The 23,743-nt window shown below is 46.0% G+C and overlaps 2 protein-coding genes across 4 annotated transcripts in view; both read right to left on the bottom strand.

The window, feature by feature from the left end:
* mark4b (MAP/microtubule affinity-regulating kinase 4b) overlaps positions 1–8,752 on the bottom strand; it is a 53,592-nt gene extending 44,840 nt beyond the window's left edge. For both annotated transcript variants that reach the window (XM_030744508.1, XM_030744509.1), the window contains exon 1: positions 7,733–8,752. In XM_030744508.1, the coding sequence (XP_030600368.1) occupies positions 7,733–7,780 (48 nt within the window). In that variant the 5' untranslated portion in view covers positions 7,781–8,752. The remainder of the gene's footprint in view (positions 1–7,732) is intronic.
* A 6,474-nt stretch (positions 8,753–15,226) lies between these two features.
* LOC115790963 (gastrula zinc finger protein XlCGF26.1-like) lies at positions 15,227–23,396 on the bottom strand. Of its 2 annotated transcripts, none has more exons than XM_030745006.1 (8): positions 23,295–23,396; positions 21,224–21,322; positions 20,929–21,139; positions 20,546–20,616; positions 19,775–19,897; positions 19,431–19,701; positions 17,429–18,174; positions 15,227–16,592 (listed from the first exon to the last, which is right to left on the bottom strand). In XM_030745006.1, exons 1-8 carry the CDS (start codon positions 23,322–23,324, stop codon positions 16,326–16,328), a joined length of 1,818 nt encoding a protein of 605 aa, XP_030600866.1. In that variant the 5' UTR covers positions 23,325–23,396; the 3' UTR covers positions 15,227–16,325. The 2 variants fall into 2 exon arrangements, with proteins under 2 accessions (XP_030600866.1, XP_030600865.1); XM_030745005.1 differs by lacking the exon at positions 23,295–23,396 and adding an exon at positions 22,247–23,286.
* Positions 23,397–23,743: the final 347 nt, after the last annotated feature.

Raw genomic sequence — 23,743 nt, 5'->3', positions numbered from 1 at the left:
AACTGTGACAGAAATATTTCTCACTTTATTTAATTGAAGCACCTATGCAGGGCCAAACTAACAGGAACATCCACAGACTCGCTGCCTTAATAACTACACGGGGACCAGCAGGGGCTACTTGCTTACATGTCACCAGAGTTTCATTCTGAGGCAGAGGTGAGGTGACAACGGTCACGCCGACAGCTTCAGGACCGCTTCTGAACGGCCAAACTGGGCATCAAATAATCTTTTTGTGTTACGCTGACGCAAGTTTGGGTGGATTTTATGAGATCTCAGTGGTGAGTGTACATGTGCAGTTTTATATGCCAGTGAGCACTGAGACTGTAGTTATGGCTCTCAGAGAGCGACCTGCCCTGGATGGCTGTTAACTATAAGGGCTTTTGGTTAAACTGTAGCCGCTCAGGCTGAGGAGAAGCATCAAGGACAGTAAGTCGACACCTGAAGAGGCCCTCGACACAATGAGCACAACAGCCTGACTGTGTGCCCCGACTATGAATATCCGAGTGTCTTTTATTCCCGTCTGCTGCTTCGGTTTTTATAATTGTGCAAATCTTCTTGTCTGCGGGGGTCTTTGTGCACAGTTTCCATGAAAAGTGCCATTCTGCACACGGTAGCCCGATCTCCAGAAAACGCCACCTGTTCAGCGTCTGCGGGCGAACCGCTTAACTAGAATTACAAACTTGCTGGAGGGAAAACAATCTGTGTTGACAAAATGCCAAGACAGTTATTTTTGGACTCGGTGCCAGCAAAGTTTAATCACTGTGTTTATCATTTTGACTGGGCCTCATTCACCTGCACGCAAAACTCTGTTTCTTAGTCACAGAGCTAATCCAGATTATTATTAGCTCTTTTTCAAGAATGAACTTAACGGCATTTATTTTAAAATAACTTACATTTCCGTCTACCTTTTTATAAGTGTGATTTGTTGATTTTACAGGTGCACAAATGAAGCATAAAGATCACGAGAAATCACTCAAATTTAATCTACAGGAAGCAGATGCTGCAGCCAGAGGGTGATGGGAATGGCTCTCACACCAGTGAACCAAGCAGGGAAAGCAAATCCTTAACTTTTCCATAGAAATCCGCCATCCTGAGAGAGCCATTTTCATGAAGGTTCAGTAAGCTCTTAAGCCCTGCTTTACACTCACTCCAGCTTTCACAGGTGACTCCAACTACCACCATTTACTAGTACTGCACACAGCAAAATATAACCAGGGAAACTGGGGGCTCCGTGACCTGCTCACGGGCACCTTTGTTGTAGCTGTTAAGGCTAAACAGAGGGTAACTCAATCACGCCTCCAGGGATTTAAGCTGGAAACTTCCCTCCGAGTGTCCCACCTCTCTGACCTTTGGTGCTACCGTTGCAGCCGTAACTCATGCTTTTCAGTTGGGTCGAGCTGGCACGATCGCAGAGCGGCAAACACCAGCCAGCCACTGTGGCCGGTACGTGTTAGCTCAACAGCCTCACTGCACTTTGTGACATAATCACAAACTCTCACCCATGGATTTGTCTTTCATCAGTCCAGTCTTACAGACACTAATTCATGTCCATGTACACAAAGTTAATAATAATTAAAAGTCCACATGTGGGGGCTTGGTGGGATGAATATCCCCGCTCACAGAGCGGTTAAAGTCACAGCGCTTCACTTGGGTTCTTTTTAATGTGTTAGTAATTTTTTTTTTTGGAAACCGTTCTGTTAGGTTCAGACAGGGTCAGGCTATTAAAAATGACTCGCTCGGGTTGGGCGACTCAGAGAAAAGATCACGGTTTTGTTTTTAGCGACTTCTAAAAAAGGTCCGGTTTCTTGGTCGTCTCGACGGCTCACACAGACACAAACCCACCTCCTGTTTAAAAACTTCAGTTTCAAAGTTGTGCTGTCACGAAACCACCTGAATCTTTGAAACAGGCTATCGAACAGCAGCCCGCTGAATTTCATACGCATCATCATTACCCATGGTTCAGCTGGCCTCAGCGGGCCAGATGATCTAAAGCCTGAGGCTGTTTATGACTGTATCGGGAGTGTTTCTAGGTGAAATGAATGCCATCGTGGGCATCAGAGGAGGCTGCCAGTTTTTTGGGTAACATGTCTGGACAGCAAGTAGTTGAATTCTTTTGCTTGTCCGTGGAAACACAAAAGCCTCGCTGTGCCCTGCAGTGGCACACAGGCAGACATGTTGGCCTTTTTGTAAGAAAGCACAGCTGTGCATGTGCACACAAGCACTCACCCACACCCTCTATGTGACTTCCTTCTCTCTCACACACATTAAAACCTCATGACTAGCCCCAAGCAAAAAAGCCCATCCATTCCCACAGTTCAGCATCAAAAAGAGCAATGCACACTTGTTTATTATACCTGTAATTAACTTTTGCTGTTGAGTCTTTAAAAATATCCTAAAATCAAGCGATAACACCACACAACTCGTTCTTCTAAAAGCACAAATGTAGGACTACAGTTAAAAAGCAGAAAGGACCCCGTGATGAAACGAAAACTTGTATACTTAGATTTATATGCAAATTCTCGCAGCCCTTTTACAGATGCAGGTTTAGCAGGTTAGACAGAGTCATCCGCGTGTGGAGACAAGGCAGCTACAGATGCACTGATACAGATGCTGCTTCGAAAACACGCTGATTTATGAGGTTACTTCACAAGAAAACACACAAACAAGACAAGGGCAAATGGAGCTAAAGAAAGCACGCACTGCAGACGCACAAGTACAACAGGGCTATAAGGAGAGCCTGAAACGGTCCAGAGGTGCATGAGGGGAGGATCTTTAATGGGAGACTGGTTCTGGGTTTGAATCTTGTTGGTCTTCCCTGTTTGTTCTGGTTTCTTCCTCCAGTCCACATGCATCCATGACTGGCTGACTGGTGACGAGTGCTATACAAACGCCTGTTCGCTTCACAGTGTATGTATGATGAAAACATATAAATCAAGTATACAAGTAGCCTTGAACCCAATTTTTGCACCATGTTTATAAAAGGTTTATTTTTGTACCGTTACATGAAAGATGTAAACGCGTCACCATGAGGTCAAGACTGGTTTCTGTAAAGTATAAATGATGTAAAATACAAACAGAGTCCTTGAAAACATCCAGTTATCCACAGCCGGCTGCTGGCAGACAGGACAGTGAGATGGAAAATAAGATGCGATGTAAAGAAAATGAATTTATTCATTTGTCCTGAACAACTAGTAATTTTCTGGTTAGTGCATGTGGAGAAAAAAAAAAGCACAATTTCAAGGACTTAAAGGAAGCACAGAAAGCAGCTGGAGCATTTTTTTTGCTTCGGGGTATAAAAAGGAGAAAGGTGGAGGACGTGTCAGGGATTAGTTCTGGTTTCTGATGGAGTCAGAAATAAAATGACAGGACCAAACAGAAGCAGGAGGCAAAGGAGGGAACAGAGAGGACATGCAGATTGCAGAGCGTGGTGTGAAAGTGCCGACTGCCACGTCACTGTGATGTGACCGAATGATAACGTGGTGATAATGATCTCAGAGGAAGGCGACGCCACAGCGGGATCGTATCACGCTGAGCCGTGTGACTGCGCATTTGTGACGGCCTTCGAGTCTTACACGCAAAACACACAAAGATCCAGCAACACGTTTAAGCACACATACAGAGAGAGAGGGCATTCGTGTCACGTGCTGCGTTTATGACTTCATTTCATTCGCCTTTCCACTGACATCTATAACTCTCACGGACTACCCTGTGCTGACCTGGCACTCAACAATACTTCTAATTAATCAGCACTGGAAACTGTTCTTGGGTGGGTTTAGAGTCCTGCGTCTAAGCCCAGTGGCTCCTACACCTGGTGGGTGCCATCACTGCCTGCGTTTATAGTTGTGAAACAGAGCTAATCCTGTTGGACTTGGAACCAATAAATGTTACAGTTTTACTACAAGGAAGGAGCAAAGAGTTATCAGAGCTATGAAAGCATGAATACGTCTACACTCAGAGACAAATACTGCCCACTGTGATTATCAACATGCTGTGTTTACGCTGCATATCACTACCAGGCGGACCGAGCTGTATGCAGCGGTTTTGGTTTGTGCCGACATCCAGCATAGACAATACAGGCATGGATTTAACCCAGTGTTACAGTTATTTAACTGTATGTACTACTGCAGTACTATGTAGCAGACGTGTAATACACATTACACTTCTACTGTTAAAGATGCTCTCGTTTTGGTTTTTTTCTTTGAGAGCAACCCTTTTCTTTCCAAAGTCACTCCCAGCCAGGCTGTGGCACGCTAGGTTAACATTTATTAATTTTTTCAATTAAATCATAATTAAAGTACAAAGAAATCCACTTTTTAAAGTTCAATAATCCTTCTATTCTTCTGGTGTCTGCAGGTAATCCGGTCAGTCGTGATTTTGGTACTGACCAAAATAGCTGTGACTGGGATTTTCTCCATAATTGAGCAGCCCCGGGTGACTCTGCACATGCAGTTTCTGTGCCCGGTGATGACTGAAATATAAGTTATGGACGCCTCCCCATTCATTTAGATAGAGGCTTTAAAACAGCTGCCAAGAGGCAAAACGTGCTTGTAGAAGGACTTTGCTATAAATCAAACTGGGATGATGTCTGCAAGCTGAAGGCAGAAAGTCAGTCGTGAGAATGTGTGTTCAAATGGAGAGGAGAGGGTGAGGAATGATGGGAGGGTGGGGGTGTGCGGGACCCCGTGTTGTAGCCATGGTGAGGTTCCTGAGAAATAAAGGCTTGCGTTTGAGCAGGGACAGCAATCACTGCTTTGCTCCCTGCAGTGCTGAGCTCTCACCAGCTTTAACGCTACGTATGCATTTCTACAAGGATCATTTTTGACAAGAGGGGACTGCATCAAGCATTTAACAGGCTCTGTTATTAGTTTACCGCTGTGCATCAGGAGAAACCGTATTATGACTCTTGCAGTTATTAAAAAAACAGGGGAAAGAATCCACCAGTGGCACTCACTTTTATTTGGTATCTCTCAGTGAGGACTAAAAAAAATCCGGCATGTTCAGAAAGCAAAGAGGCAACTGGAAACAGATCGTCCTCAATGTGGAGACTGAGCTTCTTTACTCTTCATATTTATTAATACGCAAGCCTTCATCTGGATTCTGCTGCCTCTAAAAGCACTTCTGGGTCCCGGCGACGAGTACAAGCAATAAACACCTAGCTTACAATCCAGAGTGAGTCAGCATCTGTCAACATGCATACAGTAAATCACCCTGAGCAGAGGGACCTAATCACCCCAACTTTCATGTATTCCATACTTTACATTACGGCCTTCAGCCAGGATGGAAAACGACATTTCACTGATGTCACCAGGTCAGCCTAAAAGGTCAGCGTGAACACAGAGGAAACCAGACGACGCAGACCTGGAGTTCTCACTGTTCTGATTAGACCGAGTGTCCAATCGAAGCTTTGCAGTGTTAGTAATGTGTTGGTTCATCATTTTTTAATCTCTTCTAGCTCTTAACCATTACTGAGGAAACATTTCTTCATCTTAATGTTAGGGTGCTTTAAAGTGGCAGGAACAGGTGCCATGTAAGAGAAATTCTCCCTTGGTTCTACCTTACATTGTCTCCCACAGACTGTATTTAGACCAATTAATATACTGTAAAACGATGTATAGATCGGGGCAATAAATAGTAGAGACGGAATTGTCTCTACTAGCGTACCATCTTTCCACCTCGTGCAGGCTCGAGGACTCCAGCTCGAAACACAGAGAAGAGGCTACCCGGTTGTGATGATGTAAAATTCCATTTCCGGTCCAAACTGTCACGTGATCAATATGCCGCAATGCTGTGTTACGGATTGTTTTAACCAATCCGACTCGAAAAAAAACCACACTCAGCTGTCATTTTACTGATGAGAAAGAGAAGCGGAAATGGCTGCAGCTGATAAGGTATGTTACAATTATCTTTAATAGTGAACAGTCATTGGTTATGCCATTGCTGTTTAATTAGGAGCATTTGGACCCGGAAATGACGTCAGACTTAAAGACCGGACTGCCACCAGCTGCACACCAAGACTTCGAGGATATCTGAGCAATGGAGTCACGACATCAGCCACATCCTCACAGCCTGCAGGGGAAAACTAGACCGGAAGCACCACCATCTTCAGGTTAGCATCACCTTTCAAAATAAGAGCAAGGGGACTCGCCAATAGTAAATCAATAATGCTGCTGTCTTGGACGATAAAACTAAAAAATACACTTGGAGAGCTGTTGATACATTTGGGCGGTGCATCCAAGTAACAGACTGCATCCGCCCCTTGAATGCTGGGAGACCACGGTATACACTTGTGTATCTTTACTATTTGCGAGCCTAACTTCAGGTCTTACACCATCTTATTCTTATGCCCGCGTTCTGCTTCGTCATTCTTCTCCAGCTTCAGCACGTCAGCATCGCGTACTGCAGCTCTTTTCACCGTTATGAGTTCGATCCTCTGATACATCCTGAGGCAGTCAGGCGGAAACTCGTCTTTCCTGTCTGAGTAGCCTGACGATGAACGCCGTTAACTTCACTGGGATTGCTGTTTGAGCCTTCGGCGTCGGGTGCTTTTTTCTAAGCAGGTTCCTTGTCAGTAGCTTACTCGCAGGTAGCTAGCGATCCATGTCTGCGTGCCTTCGAGTTCACATTTCTAAAAGCTGTCTACATTTGCTGGCGAGACTTCCGAGGGTCTGGCCCCTACTTCCTGTCCTGCACCAGTGCAACTCTCCCTCGTTATTAGTGTTAAATTTGCAATAATTAGTTATTCACAATACCTGCAATGCCTCAATCAAGCCCAGCTATGTGGGGGAAACACTGTGTGCTTTATCACTCCTTGTCATGTTCATGACCACAAAAAAATGATACCAGGGACCACCACTGGCCCTGGGACCACACTTTGAGAACCCTGGGTGCTTATGGAGATATTTGCACCCATCTAAACATCAGATACACATGGACTGAGGCAGTGACAACACACTCCTTAAATAACCTTAAAAAGCAGGAAAGGAAACATTCTGTGTTTTGTTAGCTGCTCCATAAAGGAAGTGGCCTTTGTTAGAGCTTCACATCCAAAAGGAGTGAGTGATTTTTCAGGCCGCTTTAAGCTGGGTGCCCTTGAGACAGAGGTGGGGATACTCTGCACAGCTGCCGGCTTGCTGTCAAAGGACAGCAGAGAGGTTCACATTAATTACAAGCATCTTTACAAACACTGCAAACTGATTCAAGAATATATAACTCCGATCCTGTCTGCCAAAGTCCCACGCTGCCACAGACACAGAAGGAGATCAGCAGGACAGACCCAGCTAGCCTGACACAGCAGATTTCACAATACTGTGCTGCCCACGGAGCTGGGTTTATTAAAGTGGAAACTGGGCGGGCCAGACAGGGTGGAGGTGATGAAGTGGAGGTGAGGGATGGGCGTAGAGATGGCTGGGTGGTCTTGCATCAGATACATTAATTATTGATCAGCTGAGAGCGGGGGGACAAACATGCGCAATGAAGACACCGGTGGAGGTGAAGGTGTACTCTTCATATCTCCATCCTGGACAGCTTGTGTGTCCAACTGCAACCTGTCCCAAATGAGCTAGGGGAGATTAGCGCGCCTGCTTGATTGCAGCTGCTCTTTGCACATGGCAGACTAATCTCAGGGCCTGAGGGCTGACGGGGGTTATTATGATCAACTCCTTGAAAAGCATAATAAAAACCTAAGTGCAACCTCTCGCAGACAGACACCTATGGTTTTTAATTATCTACTTACATGGTCCGGGTTCCGCTCGTTCCCAGGCAGTGCTGTGCGTAAAGACATGTTTTTGTCCCTGAGTGAGCTTCGCCGTCCAGGAGAAAAATAAAAGTCGGGGTTGTGTTCACACTGGGTGAGAAAAACGCCACCCCAGATCAGGCTGGCTGGATGTAGGAGAGGGGAAAAACAGCTTCACTTCTCATAAAATCCTCATTGTCACAGTCCGCGAAGGCAGCACAGATCACCAGGACAGTGATCCAGCTTAAACTGACGCGTTAAAAAACAACCACAAACAAACTGGTTGGCTACATCCACTTCATGTCCGTCTGCTGCATCTGCCTCATCTGAAACCCCCACTCAGCTCTTCACTTTCCCCCAAATCCCCTCCCAGACGCTATCCTATCATCTCTATGGACACGCTGCTGGATAGTTAACAAAACAGCCCCCGTGGTCCCCGGTTTGCCTCCACCTGCATCGCCTTCTGCTGAGAGAGGAGGAAAACGGCCAGGGGAGCAGCCGATAGGGGCTGATAAGAGGAAACAGAGGCGAGGACTCTGCGTCCCTGTGACCACCGCGGTCTGACTTCAGAAAAAAAAACAAAAAAAACGGCGACTTTCTGCTTTCCTGTTAGCTTGCTGAATAATTCTGGGTGCCGCTCCACAAAGACACAGTCAGTTAAAAGGAACCGGGCACCGGCTGAGGCAGCATTTGTGGACGCCGGGAGACGTTCAGGGCCCGGGTAAATAAATCAATGTCCTAAAGGAAGCAGGCGGACGCGCAGCCTCCCCGTGAGCGAGTCCTCCGGTTGGCTCTTCCGCCCTTGGCTCCTCTCGTTTGATTTGGTTAAAAGTGCTGCAGCGGTAAATGGAAAGGTCTCAGATACGTCTCCGCCGGGCCGCAAACATACCATTTATTTTCAGAGAAAGAAGAAGGAGACGAGAGAAAACGGGAGCTCTCCCCGCCTTCGCCTCCCGAGAACAGTGACAGAGAAAGAGAGAGGGGACGTCACCGGTAGGCAGGGCTGCGTCCACGCACGCGCACACAGACACGCGCGAGACTCTCATCTGCCGTGCTGCCTTCAGGTACCTCGCATAAAATCAGTCTTCCGAGAAGTTATCAGATCTCGTGAATTAAAGATAAGCACTGTAAGCCTTCCAAGATGATCGAAAGCTTTCAACGGAATTTAAGGCAACAACCGCTATGGCTTTATGTCCCATACAGCTATGTACTGTGTTAATAATATCAATAAAATTAATTTAAATTGTGATTAAAAGATGGCTGTACCCTCCAGCGCTGAAAAGCGTCTTATGCCTGCACTCCTTTTAATCACCACCAGGAGACAGCCCTTCAGTGAACACGTTCCCGGTCAGTTTATGGGTTCAGTCGCTATTTTCAGGTCGTATGGCAGCCGTGACTTGTCAGTCACGAGTCATTAGCCAATGCCAGCACGGTTTCACGGTCAGCAGCAGTCCCCCCCCTTCCCCGGCTCGGCACATCCAGTTTCAAAAACAGCAGGATGGTGAAAATGCTCAGCTTGGAGCTTCATACCGGGACTTCACAAACCAGTGGGTGACTTCACAAAGCATAGATCCATCCTTTATGCTGTCTATGAGTATTACAAAATGTTCGACCATACCAGTTTAAAATAGAGCCATGCAAAGCTGACGTGCTGGTTCAAGAGTCTAATACAGTGAGACTCACAAGAACAAATTAAAAATAATCTAAAGCTTAAAAATAATGTAAGAGAAGTCACTGGCAATTTAAATATTATAATTAATTTATTACTTTTAAAAAGCACTACAATATAATAAAGGTGATTTTAAAGAAATGCATGAAACAAGCTGGACTTCCTCAGGCGGGCTGGAAAGCCCCAACAGCTCTGGCTGTTACGGCTCTGTCACTCCTCTTCTTCCTGTTTTTAAGTGCGAGGTGAACACGAGATCAGCAGTCAAGCCATGAAGGGTTTTAAATGTTTTAAATGTAAAAAGCAAAAATTTCACATCAATTCTAAAACAAACGGGCGACCGATGACTGTCGAAGAGAAACCCAGTACCAGCAGACATGCAGCGATTCAATCAGGCAAGTCATTTTATTTACAAGACAAAGCCTGTGGAGGAAAAGAAGGTCGGGCTAAAGACGAATACCAAAAGTCCAAAGAACATCAGCACATCTGTAAAGCACTGCCCCCTGGTGGTGGATGTCTGTTACATTTTGCAGACGGTCATTACAAAAAGTACCTTTAAAGTCAGAGTTACTAAAGTAATAAGTAACAAGTTTTATACAAAATACAACAATAAGGGAAATTTTATCTCCAGAAACAAAACATCAAAAATTTCTATCCTCTTTGTTTATCGCCTCCTGTTGGCTAAAATCTATACATTAGTCATTGTTAGATATTATCATCCCTCCAACTGGCAACTTACTGTCAGTACTTCACAAATGGATCATTGTTGCAACTATAACAGTATTTTCACAGAAAGAAGTATTTAAAATAGTATTATTATCATGTCACTTAGACTTTAAGGCCACTTATAGTGTGTGCACTTGTGCATGGCCCACTGACACACTAACTAATGGATATAAATCAATACGGGTCAGTGAATTTGTTCCATCTCCAGGCCTCTCAACGTGACAGAAATTTGTCTTTCTGTGGCTCAAATCTGGAGGTTTATTCTTTGTTCTCTTTAACGTCTCAAACTGCACTGCAGCCAGCCTGTGTGAGGCAGAGGAAAACATGCAGGGGTGAAAATAAATAGAGATGAGGGGAGCTTTAATCCCACCAGCCTCGTGTTTTCCAGAAGCCAGAGCGTCACAGACACGGGACACGAGAGTCTCAGGTTTAGGGATCCTGTCAAAGATTCGACTTCTACAAAGTCACTTCACCACATCGTGGTGGGTGAGCTCTGATAAAGTGAGCTCACCCTCCTGGACCCTACTCACGCCCTGTGAAGGCCTCTTAGGCTGTAATACATAATAATACAACAGCTTCATGTTGAACTATAAAGATGCTCATCATAAAGGTTGAAATATTCACCCAGAGGAGTTAAGCGCCATGTTTCATGTGCACACAAACCTAACACAAAACACCACGTTTCCAGCAGCATCAGACCCCCCCCCCCCCCCCCCCCAGTGTGCCTAAAGGCACAATTACTCCATTCATATCGGCATGCTGAAGGGTGTGTGTGTGTGTGTGTGTATGTGAGAGAGAGTAGGATGATATTACCAGAAATTTGTGGAAAATGCTGCCATCAAATCTGGCTCTGCCTTTGTTGAAAGGAGCCTTGCTGATGATTTAAAGGAGGAATTAAAGAGCAGGTCTGCTCACAGACAGATAACAACACAACCCAGCAGCTTATACTGCTGAACATAAAACCTTAAAACAGGTTCTTATTTAAAAGGTCATCAGAAAGATCACCAAAACCTCAGGAAATCAAGTATTATTACTTTCTAGGTGGTGCTCTGCATAAACATTACACTACAGCATTATACTGATTCAATGCTAGTTTATGGGATGTTTTCTCTCCCACAGCAGAGGCTTTGAATGGCACTGCAGAGCTTTAATGTTCATTTCTATGGTTTAAAAATGTCACATATGCACAAACAGCAGGTAAAATGTTGAATGGGAGATCTGAGGACGTCCACTTAGACCCAGAGGTGAGTACACACGATGCCTCCAGTATAAACTGCATCCTGAACCCTAACAAACACATTATTTAAAAATTCGTATCGTCTGTCTGGTATGATGCTGATTCAATCAAAGCACCTCCAGTAAAGCAGGGATGGTACCGTCGCTGTGAATTGTGTCACTCACTGAAGAGACAACGAAGAGAGGAGAAACGTCTGAAGCAGAAGTCAAACCCAGCACTTTTATGGAAGCTGGTGAATTAAACAGGAAAACACACACATGCACCAAACAGTCAGGATGTACTGAGCTCATCTGCTCAGCAGGGGGACGCTGTGGCTGTTTGTTTTTGCTAAGCACATTTATTCCTGCAGTGTGTTCACAGAAAGAGCCCAAACAGCTGAAGCTAATAATACAGCATTCCTGCAGCAAAGCCGCACTCAGACTGTAAAGCTCAGCTTTGACTCTTTTTTTAATGATTATTTATCAGTCTTTGACACCACAAACATCAGTATGGCCTTCGTCTGGTAGTGGGTGTAGATGGGACCACACTTAGCAGATTCATTTTTTTCTATTAATTTTTGATGCTACTTCCCTTTCTTTTAATTTACTGTTGTTGACATTTGTGCACTTTAACCCTGAGTTTCCTGAATTTTCTAAGAGAAGTGCTGATTAAAGTGCATGGTTGTTCCTTTTGAACTTTACTCTGACCTGCTGAGTTGAACTACATTAAGTATACTTAATATTGAATGCAATTAAGAGGATATTTATCTTCCAAAGTGTCCCAGGTATCAAACACAAACCTTACCTGGACTGATCTGGACCTGTTGGAACGAACCCAGGGCCTCATCCTTCCCTAGCGCCCCTCCTTCCTGGTTATGACTGAGCGCCTTAGTGACCTGAACCCCTGCAGACTGAGGGTCGGGTACTGCGAGTAAAAGGTGAGCAGCACACGAGCAGATTCACTGGCATCACCCGGAGAGCAGAGGCAGAGAAAGGCGTTTACCAGGAGAGCCGAGTGCTGCTGGTGCTGCTGCTGCATGAGAATCGATGCTGGAAAGAACAGCCAGAGCAGCAGTCCATATTTCCATGAAGAGCCTGTACTCGGTGTCACAGAGTACACCGGCAGCATTAGCATTGCTGCCCGGTCAGCTGTGTATAAACCAATTAGAGTGAAAAAGAAAAAAAAAGTAAATGTGGAATTGTCAATATATCTAATGGGCTATGGAAAAGGTGGTGGTGGGTGAATGTGCTTCTGTTTGGGACTGATGGGTTTGTGTGTGTGTGTGTGTGTGTGTAACAGCTAGTGATTTGTGCTGCTCTGAGCACGTCAGCAGGGATCGATCATAACCCAATTCTTTCCCAGCCCTGAACCGACTCCTGATCCTAACCCAAAAAAACAGGAGCTAACCCCCCAAGAAGTTGAGTCTAGGGTCTAAAGCCGGGTGCTGGTAAAGATAGAGGCACACGAGGACACCTCCACAGCCATAAGGCTTTCTTTCAAAAGTTAAAAGTGGCACTCCTTTGTATTTAAACATATTTAAAAGGTGTTATGATCATGGTCTGTGATTGTCCTTTGAGGAAATCAGGAAGTTCTTCCTTTGTAGCAGAAATTCCTGCTGCAAGTGAACATTTATCTTCTTCTTCGGGGGTTGCTACAGTGGATCATCTGCCTCCATCTCACCCTGTCCTTGGCATCCTCCTTCACTACGCCCATGAACCTCCTCTGAGGTCTTCCTCTTTTCCTCCTGCCTGGCAGCTCCATCTTCACCATCCCTCCTCTGCAGGTCTCACCCACCATCTTGTAAACCTCCCCTTTCACTCTTGCTGCTCTGCATCTGTCACAGATCACCCCTGACACTCGTCTCCGCCCTGCCTCCACGGTCTTCTTCACCTCTCTTATGCACTGTCCATGGCGTTGGACGGTTGACCCCAGGGATTTAAACTCATCTAACTTCACTGCCCTCCTTGCAGCTCCGCCTTTCCTCCTGTCTCCCTCTTCTATCTTGCCTCTACAGCCTTCCATCCCTCTTCTCTCCAGAGCATACCTCCACCTCTCCAGGCTCTCTTCACCTGCTTCCACTGCAGATCACAGTGTCGTCTGCAAACATCAGTCAGATGAAGATTTACATACGGAGACCTGTTTGTACCATGTGGTATTAATTTATGATTCAGTGAAAACTGGTTCATTAAATCTGATTATTGCATTATATATATATATTGTAATATATATCCCCTTAGAGGTGTTCTGACAGATTGAATACAAAAAGAAAATAACAAATGATCATTAATCAGTATATTTTTAAAAACTGGAACTGGAAAGTGTGATTTCTCCCATGTGTGGGATAAAAATATTCAGCCTGACCTAAATCAGGGTAGAACTAATATTAAATAAAACTTCCTAAACTTAAAGGTGTAAAAAGAAGATAAACATGAGAAACAAAACACAAACAGACTCCTCATCTCCTGTTTGGCAGGAAGCCAGCTGTAACGAGCCGAGTCTGTGCCAATCCCCCACGCTTCCTCCCACGGTGCCCTGGACTGTAATCTGGAAGGGATTACAGCCAGTCTGACCTACTGTGCAGCCCGGTGGCTGCTCAGCCAGCCGTGCAGTCAGACAGTCAGTGCAGCAGGCAGCTCATAGCTGGCTGCTAAATGTCCACACTGACGTCATTTACATGGATTTAAAGGAGGCGCAGATGAAGCAATGAAAACTCCCAGCAGGGAAAAACTCTGGTCTTCCTCACCAAACTTACAGTAACAGCAGTTTCTAATGAGGTGTCATGATAGGCTGACACCCCCCCCCCGCCAGAGGGTTAAACAGTGTGTTTTGTAGTCTTTGCATTTCAACCTGAAAGTTAAAAACCTTCTTGAAGGGTTAAACAGAAACCTAAACCTCTTCACTCATTTAGGGGGAAAAACTGTAAATAGTGCCCCCCCCCAAAAAAAAGGGAAATGACCTTTCAACCTACTCTACAGCACTGAGGAGAAATGAGCAACATCCAGGGAGCTACAGACACACCTGAGCTCTAATGTGAGCTTATAGCGCCATCTGTTGGTGAAGAGGGGAGAGCAATGACAGAGCAGAAACACCCCCGGAGCAGTTTGCAGGTCTTGTTGCCCTGTGACGTCCTAGCAGTACAGACGGTAAAAAAACCCCACTGAACAGATTAGATTACTGCACCTTTACAGGTCGGCAGAGCAGCGTGAACATGCAACTAGTAAATTAGTAAAAACAAGGCATTGTTTGTGTCACAGCAAATTTGATGTGCTATCTATTACACACAAATCTATCAAGAAGCAGTTACACCGGATCAGTGCTCTCAGCCGGGGAACCTCAGCTTTAGTTGACATGGATCTGAGCAGCAATCATCTGTCAGAGCGGCCTCTTCGTGGCTTTCAAGGGTTCAATCATCTTAAAGAAGTCTGGCTGAGTTTCTCTGCTTCCACTTTTCTTCTGAGAGTTTTTACATCCTCAGCTCTCTCTTTGTCTCACTGCCAAATCCTGGGAGCTCAACTTAAAGAACGAGCTGGACCAACTGCACCCCGCAGTACTTAAAAACCTTTGGACTTAAAGTGTAACCAGCTCAGAGAAGTGGAGGATGAGGCTTTAAACATTAGTGTTGTCTGTCAGGTGAATGTGGACCTGCACCTGTCTGTCTGCCCACCCGTTCACTGTCCTCTTCATTAAACTCACCACTCTAAGAGCCCACTCTGCCCCCACTGCTGTTACAAAATAATGCAGATATGCAAAAATGTAACTGAAACCAAATAAAGCCTCACCATAACAGGATGAACTGAAAATCTTTGTGTCAGGCTGTGAAAGTGATGCACATGCTCCTGTGAAAGTGTAAAAAGAAACATTTAAACATGATCAAAGACAAAAAAGGAAACATGTTTACATTTCAGTGTTTATGAACTGAACTCAGTCACAAAGTTGAGATAAATATCCTCTCCACAAGAGAAGTTACAGATGAAACATTTTTACAAAATAACAGTTTGAGTACGTTATGTTCTCAGCACACCGGTTCTTTGTGTGCATACAAGGCATTTATGTAATAACCATCATCACTGGAGATGTCTGAAGTAAAAAGACACTCTTTGAGTTGCACCGTTGTAAATATCAGCCTCAGTGTTTAAAATTCTGAAAAAGGGCGACGTATGAGCTCAGACATCCCGGTTTTACAGCCCAGATGAGGAACGTAATTTAACAGCTGCCCACAGACTAACGCTATAATGAGCACAGCATTGTTCCTAACAGGCCTCGGAGTCGAGCTGTAGGCTTTCCATGTGTACATGAGGAAAGGCAGGACGCCCAAAAACAGAGCCAATGATGACTGCAGATGCAAAAACAATCCTGTCTGTGGAAGCTAAAACCTGAACGCAGGAGCCGCTCATACGTCCAGCGAACAGTGGAAGAATAAACTGTACGAGTGCTTCCACAGAGCAAAGCGGCTGCACTGAATGAGATGCAGTGTGAACACAGCATCCTCATCGCCAGCGCTCCTGGTGAGTCGGTACAAATTCTGACAGGAAATACTCGGATGGTAAGAAAAGTCACAACCGCTGTCGCACTGGCAAAGAGCTCGAAACGTTACACCGAGCTGGAGCTCTCGGGGAACATCTGCGAGTGTTTCATTGTAACAAAAAATCACCACCAAAGGGTAAAAACGATGATCCATCAGCTGCAAAACAGCTGGTCTTTAATAAGGATCAGCTGTTTCCTGGACTCCTTAACGCCAACTGTGGTTAAAAATTCTCGAGTTTTCATTTACATCAAGTTAAAAAGGCAAAAAGCTGAAGATAACTTTGACCCCACACTTTACTTGGTTCTGCTCATACATGCATTCACATAAAGAGCTAAAACTCTCCCCCTCTACCTTACAGACACGTGCTGTAACCGTCTTCACACTGTTTTTACACTATCACGAATCCCACCCTGCATCTACCTGAAAGCCAACGTTATAATCACCAAATCACAGATCAGCTTCAGATGTAAAAGCACTTGTGGTCCTTCAGGTTCCTCAGGTAGGAGAAACTCTTCCCGCACTTGTCACACATGAACTGTTTCTCCCCGGTGTGAATCTGCTGGTGAGCCTTCAGGCTGTTGCCCTGGTTGAAGCTCCGCCCACACGTGTCACAGCTGAAAGGCTTCTCGCCGGTGTGGATGCGCTGGTGTCGGTTCAAGTTGCCGGTGTTGCTAAAGCATTTCCCGCAGGTGGCGCAGCTGAACGGTTTCTCACCGGTGTGGACCACCTGAGGCGGAGAACGTTAAGAGAACATCTGTAATTTGAAACCTTTACTAAATGACCACCCTGGCTCCTCCCACTGCATCAGCATCCTGCTGCAGCAGGTGGAGCTCGACCTGCAACGATGTCTTAACAAATCCTGTATATTTAGGAATGACTTTGCTTTTTTTACACAAACTGCAGCACATCTACAGGAAGTGTACTCACACTCACACACAAGCACATGGAATTAATCTGAGGCCAGATAAGTACTGCTTAATCTTAATCATCCACCCCTTTACTGGGTTACTGTGAGGTGCAGCAATCGTCCCAATCCGTGGCTCTAATCACAGTTTGATTTCTGGGCCAGAGCGAGTTCTCTGGTACTAAAAAAAGTAAGCCAAGAAATGTTTTTATCATCTTTCATAACTTCCAATGTTCTTATTTAAAAACCCTGCGTCCACATGTGGGGACATCACATTTGGCTTTGCTGCACCTGATACTTCATTCTGCTCAATAGTGCAAAAGTGCTCAAAATACAACTTCCTGTTTGAAGAGGAAGCTTGGTTTTTATACATATCAGGTCTGTCTAATCAGAAATATTTAGGAGATATTAAAAATACACCGCAAACAGGAGTTCAGGTCTCAGGAGGTTAAATATAAATGAAAAACAAGGAAGTGCAAAGGGGAAAAAGAGGTGGGTGTGTTTGACCACATTGCGTGAGGGGCAAACTGCGGGCGGCAGCCTCCACCACAGGACGCCTGAGATAGCAGACCGTGACTGCACCTCAGGAGACCTGCACATAAGCCACAGAGCCAACAGCCAACAACACCTTGGATCTGCTCTGCCGAAAGCAGACTCACCTGATGTGACTTAAGGCTGCTTTGCTGTGTAAACATGCGACCGCAGATGTCGCAGGAGAACGGCTTCTCCCCGCTGTGTGTTTTCAGGTGAATCTTCAGGTAACTGGATGACTTGAAACTCTTGCCGCAGAGCCCACAGCTGTGAGGCCTGTCCACCGTGTGATGCTGCTGGTGCGAGCGTAGTTCGGTGATGGAGCTGAGCCGCTGGCCGCAGAGCACGCAGGCGCACGGGATGGTCGCCGCGTGCGTCTGGAGGTGTTTGCGCAGCGAGTCGACGCAGGCCACCGTGGTGCCGCATGCAACGCAGGCCAGCGACTTCTCGTCTAAGTGAGAGGTCTTCTGGTGCATCTTCAGCGCACTCTTCTGGATGAAGCGCTTGCCGCAGGTGTCGCAGCTGAAGGGGCGCTCACCGGTGTGAATGCGCTGGTGGCCCTTCAGAGTGTCGGCCTGGTTGAAGCTTTTGCCGCAGGTCTTGCACCTGAACGGCTTTTCGCCGGTGTGTATGCGCAGGTGCCGCTGCAGGTTTCCTTGTATTGTGAAGCGCTTGTTGCAGTACTGGCAGTTATAGGCGCGCTCCCCGGTGTGGACCATCTGGTGCATTTTCAGGCCGTGCGCCCGGTAAAAGCTCTTCCCACACTGCTCGCAGCGGTACGGCCGCACGTCGGCATGGAGACGCTGGTGGTTCCTCAGGAGCTGCTTCAGGGTGAAACCTTTCCCACAAATGTCACAGGTGTGTGGCCTCTCACCTGTATGTAAAACAGAACAGGAATCACTGTAAGTTAAAGAGCATCCCTTACCTCAGTGTAAACTTGGTTACATTCACCAACAAAGAGCTACAATTTTGCAGCTCACATGACCTTCACGACCTCTCCTAGTTCAGCAGTTTACTGAATGAGTTTCATCGGTCTCCTGACCTCTCGGTCATTTTCTCTGGTCTCTGCAGCTCGACTTCTTCAAGCTTCTTGAAGACGTTTCACCTCTCAGTCGAAAGGCTCCTTCAGGTCTAAAGTCAAATGGTGGAGAGTCCCGGGTACTTAAACCCTAGTGGGGGTTTTCCCCCCCAGGGGTGACTGTTTACCTGCTATCGATCATGTGAATAATCACATGAGCCAAAGTGTGACAGAAGGTGTGAGTCATTACAATCGGGGGTTTCGGGTGAAACCACTGTGGGACATCCCCCACCCTATCATGTGACCTGAAGAAAAGTGTGAGTGGGGGGTCGAGGCGCCTGGGGAGGGAGCTCAGGACTGCGCTGTAGACGGGGGACGGTTAGTGTCGTTCACGCGTCTTTTACTCCTCTTTCAAACCATCGGTCTTCCCGGTCCAAAATGTGAACACTGGCATCCTCAAAGAGTGACCTTTGACCTTTAGGTGCAGCTTTACAGCTGAGCCTGGTCCTGTCGAGGTGGCTCCTTCTAAGTTGTGTGTTTGCAGAGGTCCGAGCACGCCTCACTGCACTGCACAGCGTACACTGTGTTGGTTAGTGTGTGTTTGGGACGCTCAGGATGACTCAGTTGTTGTCTCGGAGTGCGGCTGAGGTGTGAGGTAAACTGGGACGTCACGCTTGGAGAAAATTCTCCTGAGTTTCTCTGACAAACCTGCCCCACAACGTTGCTCCGGATGTGCGAGAACCTACATGATGATATTCCCTCAGGCGTGTCCAGATGGCTTCCAGGACAGCTGCTGTTTTTAGAGCACCAAAATGAAGCCCCGATCTGACCGCTGACACTGCGCGATCCGTCACCACGAGCAAACAGAACCATCACTGGTAACGAGAGCTGGGTCTCCGGCTACCACCGAGCAGGTTTAGCGAAACGATCAAAGTTTTAACAAAGTTTAGCTTTGTTTTACCAATAAATCATTTCAACAAACATTTTTCCTCCAACACACCTGCTGTTCATTCAGATGTGCAGAGATTTTGAACCAGCTGTTATCAATAAATAATTAAAAAAAAAAAAAAAAAATGTTTGCGAAGAGAGAGAGGCGGGCTGTCCCTGCTCACCTGTGTGCAGTAACATGTGAGCGCCGAGGCTTCGCTGGAACGAAAAGCCTCGGCCGCACTCAGAGCACCGGAAGGGCTTCTCTGCGTTGGCCCCGTGGACGGCCTGGTGGGCTTTGAGCTGCAGCAGCTTGGTGAAGGTCTTCCTGCAGTGTTTACAGCTCAGAGGCTGGCTCTCCTTCTTTGCTTGAGCTTGATGAGACTTGGGCTTCACAGCGCATTTGGACCTGGTGGTGTATCCTGGGTCACCATCATCTGGATCATCTGGTTCCACCTAACGGGAAAAAAACATTAATATAATAATAACAAAGGAACAAATAAAAAAGAAAGACATTTATGAATCCGACCTGGTAGTCGGGGTCATCGTCATCCTGCCAGAACTCATTTCTGCACTGACCCGAATCTGGAGACATGTGATCAGCTGAGCACTCAAATCCTTCTTCTTTTATTATAACAGGCTGGATGCTGTCCTGACAGGAAGGAAGAATAAGGACCAATTAAAGTCAGTACACAGACAACAGGCAGAAGACTAGAAGAAACAAACACACGGGCACATCCTTACATCGTTTTAACCTGGTTTGGGTCTTTTTGCCACAATTAAAGTCGACCCATTATCATCTTCCTCTGTAAGGGGCACCTCAGCAGATCATCTGCCTCCATCTCACCCTATCTCCATCACCCTCTGCATGTCCTCCTTCACTGTATCCATAAACCTCCTCTGTGGTCTTCCTCTTTTCCTCCGGCCTGGCAGCTCCATCTTCACCATCCCTCCTCTGCACATGTCCAAACCATCTCAGCCTCATCTCTCTCTAACTCTGTCTCCAAATCACTCATCCTAGCTGTCCCTCTGATGGACTCATTTCTAATCCTGTCCACCCTGCTCACTCTGTATAATACACTCTACATTTAATCATTAGTGATTATTAATCCCTGGCTCTCTTCCACAGCATGTCTCTTGACATGTCTCTCTCTCCCCTCTCAGCCCCAACTGGTCCCTGACTGCCCCCCCCCAGCCTGGTTCTGTTACACAGTTTGGAATTAATGAATAAAAGTGTTAAAGTAGCGCGAGGATGAGAGACAGAAATGGGAACACGAGGCTGGAAAACACAAGCCTTTACATCGTATGTTCTTCCTTTCCACAGATGAATTATAGGCGATCTCTTCACTCCAGCATCGCCACTCGCTGCACCTACAGAGAAACAACAAGGAAAAAAAGACACAACAATAAAGAGTTTATCAGAAACAGTTTGTGCTCACTTCTGCAGCCACCTCATATTAACCATCATCACACGTTAACCTGCTGAAAATAAGCAGAGTGACCTGAAAGGCTAAAAATGAGATTTTAAAGTAATAATCCAGAGACTGCACATAACAAAAGACACAAACAGGGGAAAAAATAAAAGAAAAAATGATTTTGCTTCCAGTCACGAAATTTGAGTTTGAAAATGTGAACAATATATTTGATTTTCCTACATTAGTATCTGCAATAAGTAAAGCTCACCTCTGCGAGTCTTCCTCCCCGGGCGCTGCTCAATCTGAACGACCTCCGTGTCTCCTCTGCTGCTCCCCCCCTCCTTCTGCCCGCCGCCTCCTTCCGTCAGCTCCTCCGCCTCCTTCTGACCTCCGCTGCCCTCCAGCGCCAGCTTCAGCTCCGTCTCCGCCACCTCCAGTTTCCTCTTCAGCTCCTCGATCGCAGCCACACCCTGCCTCACCTACAAAACAAAGTCAAATTTAGGCTTTGTGTCACGGCTGTGGGAAAACTGACTCGGAGATATGAAAGCACAGCAGGCGTGTACCTCGAGCTGCAGCACAGACGAACAGTCGTGGAAGAGCTGGCAGATCTTCTCCACGGCTTCTTGAGCCAGAGATGACATGAAGACGCTCAGCTGGATCACCTGAAGGGACGAGCACAGGCCACCGGCAGATAATGATCCAGGTTATCTGTATTATTATCGGCCTAATACGGACAGGGATGAATCACACTCATTCTGGAACGTTTAAATATTCCAATTTGATATATAATCCGAACATCTGAGATAGCAGTGTTCAGTAATACAATAAAGTTTGAAGATGATGCAACTCATCAAACTTTTCCTTTAAATTAAAGTGACTAATCAAATCAAATAATCAAAAAAGATGCAACAGGGCAACATGATATCACTAAGAGGCCAAATTAGGACTAATAACACCTCTAATTTTTCTATTTCTGATCTCATATCTTATAATAAGGGACAAAGGACGCTTGCTTTCCCATTTTATATAATTCCAAAATTAAGAACGGCGGGACAAAAAAAAAAGATCTCCAATATTCTCTCTCAAAGGTAACAACTCACAGTTTCAGTGTTTTACACATTAAAGAAAGGAAAGGATCGATGTGGGCTCACTACATGACTAATAATCAGCTCTAACATTATTTCACTGTGATTATGACCACAGCTGAGCCTGCTATTGATCAGATATCAGCTGATGGATCGATCCTGGGCTCAGCGGAGACCTGTAGCTGAGGCGCCTCTAGACATACAACAGATAGACAGGCCCGGGCCTGCTGCCCGGCACAAAATGGCGCCCAGAGAGGGTTTCTTCCAGCCTGTTGCTCTGCCTTCCTGTCCCAGACCCTCATCTTTACACGCAGTTTAACCCGAACAGCAGAAACATCCAGTCCCGGAGCGCCGCACCTCTGCTCATTCAAAGCTAACCGGAGCTAACAGCTAGCGGTTCTAGTTCTATGCTCGTCCGGTTGTCCGGACGACAGTGGCGGGGACGCGCAGTAGAGAAGCCGGGACCGGCCGGATAACTGCCACCAGCACTGCCGCATGTACCTTATCCTCCGCGGACCCGTGCGCGTCTTCAGCCGCACATGAAGCCGCCTGTGGACGCACGGGGTCGGAGCCGCCGATGACTTTGGTCATCTCTGACACCGCCGCGTTCACCATCACCTCCAAAACGGCGCAGACCCGCGCCTCCAGATCCGCCATCCCGACAGACGAGCGTGTTTACTCCGCATCTACAACCCCATCAGGAAACCAACTGCTGCTCTGCGCAGTGTTACTGTGCTGAAAACCCCCAACAAACTCATGCCGACCACTCACAACACAAATCCACGCTCTGCTTCCTGGTTCAGGTTTTCCAGAATAAAAGCACACAATGTTTGAAAGGTTACTTCCTAATCTTTATTGATGGGGTCATTTATTACTGTAAATTCTTTTTTGTCTTAGCGTGTCAACTTTGAACTCGGTAACGTGCATAAAAGGTGCCACACAAAGTTTGGATGGCTGACAATATTTAGACACAAATTTTCGGATTTTATAGGGAATTATTTTATTTGGGGGGATATAAAGTAATTTATCCGCGCTATTATTTTACCATTAAGTTTGATTGTGAAAGGCCTCACCGGAAGTATCAACTTGACACCGAGTTGAGAATGTATACTGTATATTATACTGTATAAATACACAGTTTTCACATTTTAAGTCATGCTGAGAGATCTCTGCAAGCCTGCAAACTATTTCTTTGTCCTGGTTAGCATTAAGGTGCTCTTACAGGCTGGTATGGTAACTGGACTGATACTTACAGCACCTTTTTACTCTAATTGAGCACTCAAAACACTTTCACACAAACGCATTCACACAAGTTCCTTTTTCTGTGCTCAACATTTACGCAGACACACTCATTCAGGGGTAACTGGGGTTCAGTACCAAGGATACTTGGATGTGCAGACTGGAGTATCTGACCTGATTAGCAGACGGCCCGCTCCAACAACTGTACTCATCTGTGAGTGTTTTTCTACACTGAATATAATTCAAATAAAAAACAAATAAGGAAAAGCAAGATTATGAAAGAGATAAGGGTGTCCGAAAGGGAACTCACTGAGGGAGTGTTTCTGACTGCAAAGCCCATCTAGTCTGGTCCCTGCGGGCCCGATTCCACTGCAGAAAGTCTTCGAGGACAGATGAAGGTGAAGAGAGCAGCAGACTCACCTGCACGGCTACCACAACGTGAGCCGCTGAAAGCAACGTGGAGACAAAGGCAGCTACAGGCAGCTGATACAATCATTTTACAGGTTCAACTACAGGAACCTGCAGTTTGATCCTCCAGACAGACCTCATTTACTGAAGACTCTGTTACTCATCTGAGCTCGAGCTGAACTGAACAGTGAGTGAGTTTAGGCTTTCAGGGCGGGGCGAAAGCTCACCGTGTGACAGAAAGGGCTGCGACTGATTTATAGCAAGAAAAAAAACATTTGTGGGGAAATAAATGCAAAAGCAGTAAAAGTTTTTCATCACTTTTTTTTAAGCAATCTTTGGAACCTGAAAACA

This window comes from Archocentrus centrarchus, chromosome 13, assembly GCF_007364275.1.
Source record: "Archocentrus centrarchus isolate MPI-CPG fArcCen1 chromosome 13, fArcCen1, whole genome shotgun sequence".
In the NCBI taxonomy this organism is placed as follows: Eukaryota; Metazoa; Chordata; class Actinopteri; order Cichliformes; family Cichlidae; genus Archocentrus; species Archocentrus centrarchus.
This window is presented reverse-complemented; position numbering and strand designations above follow the sequence as displayed.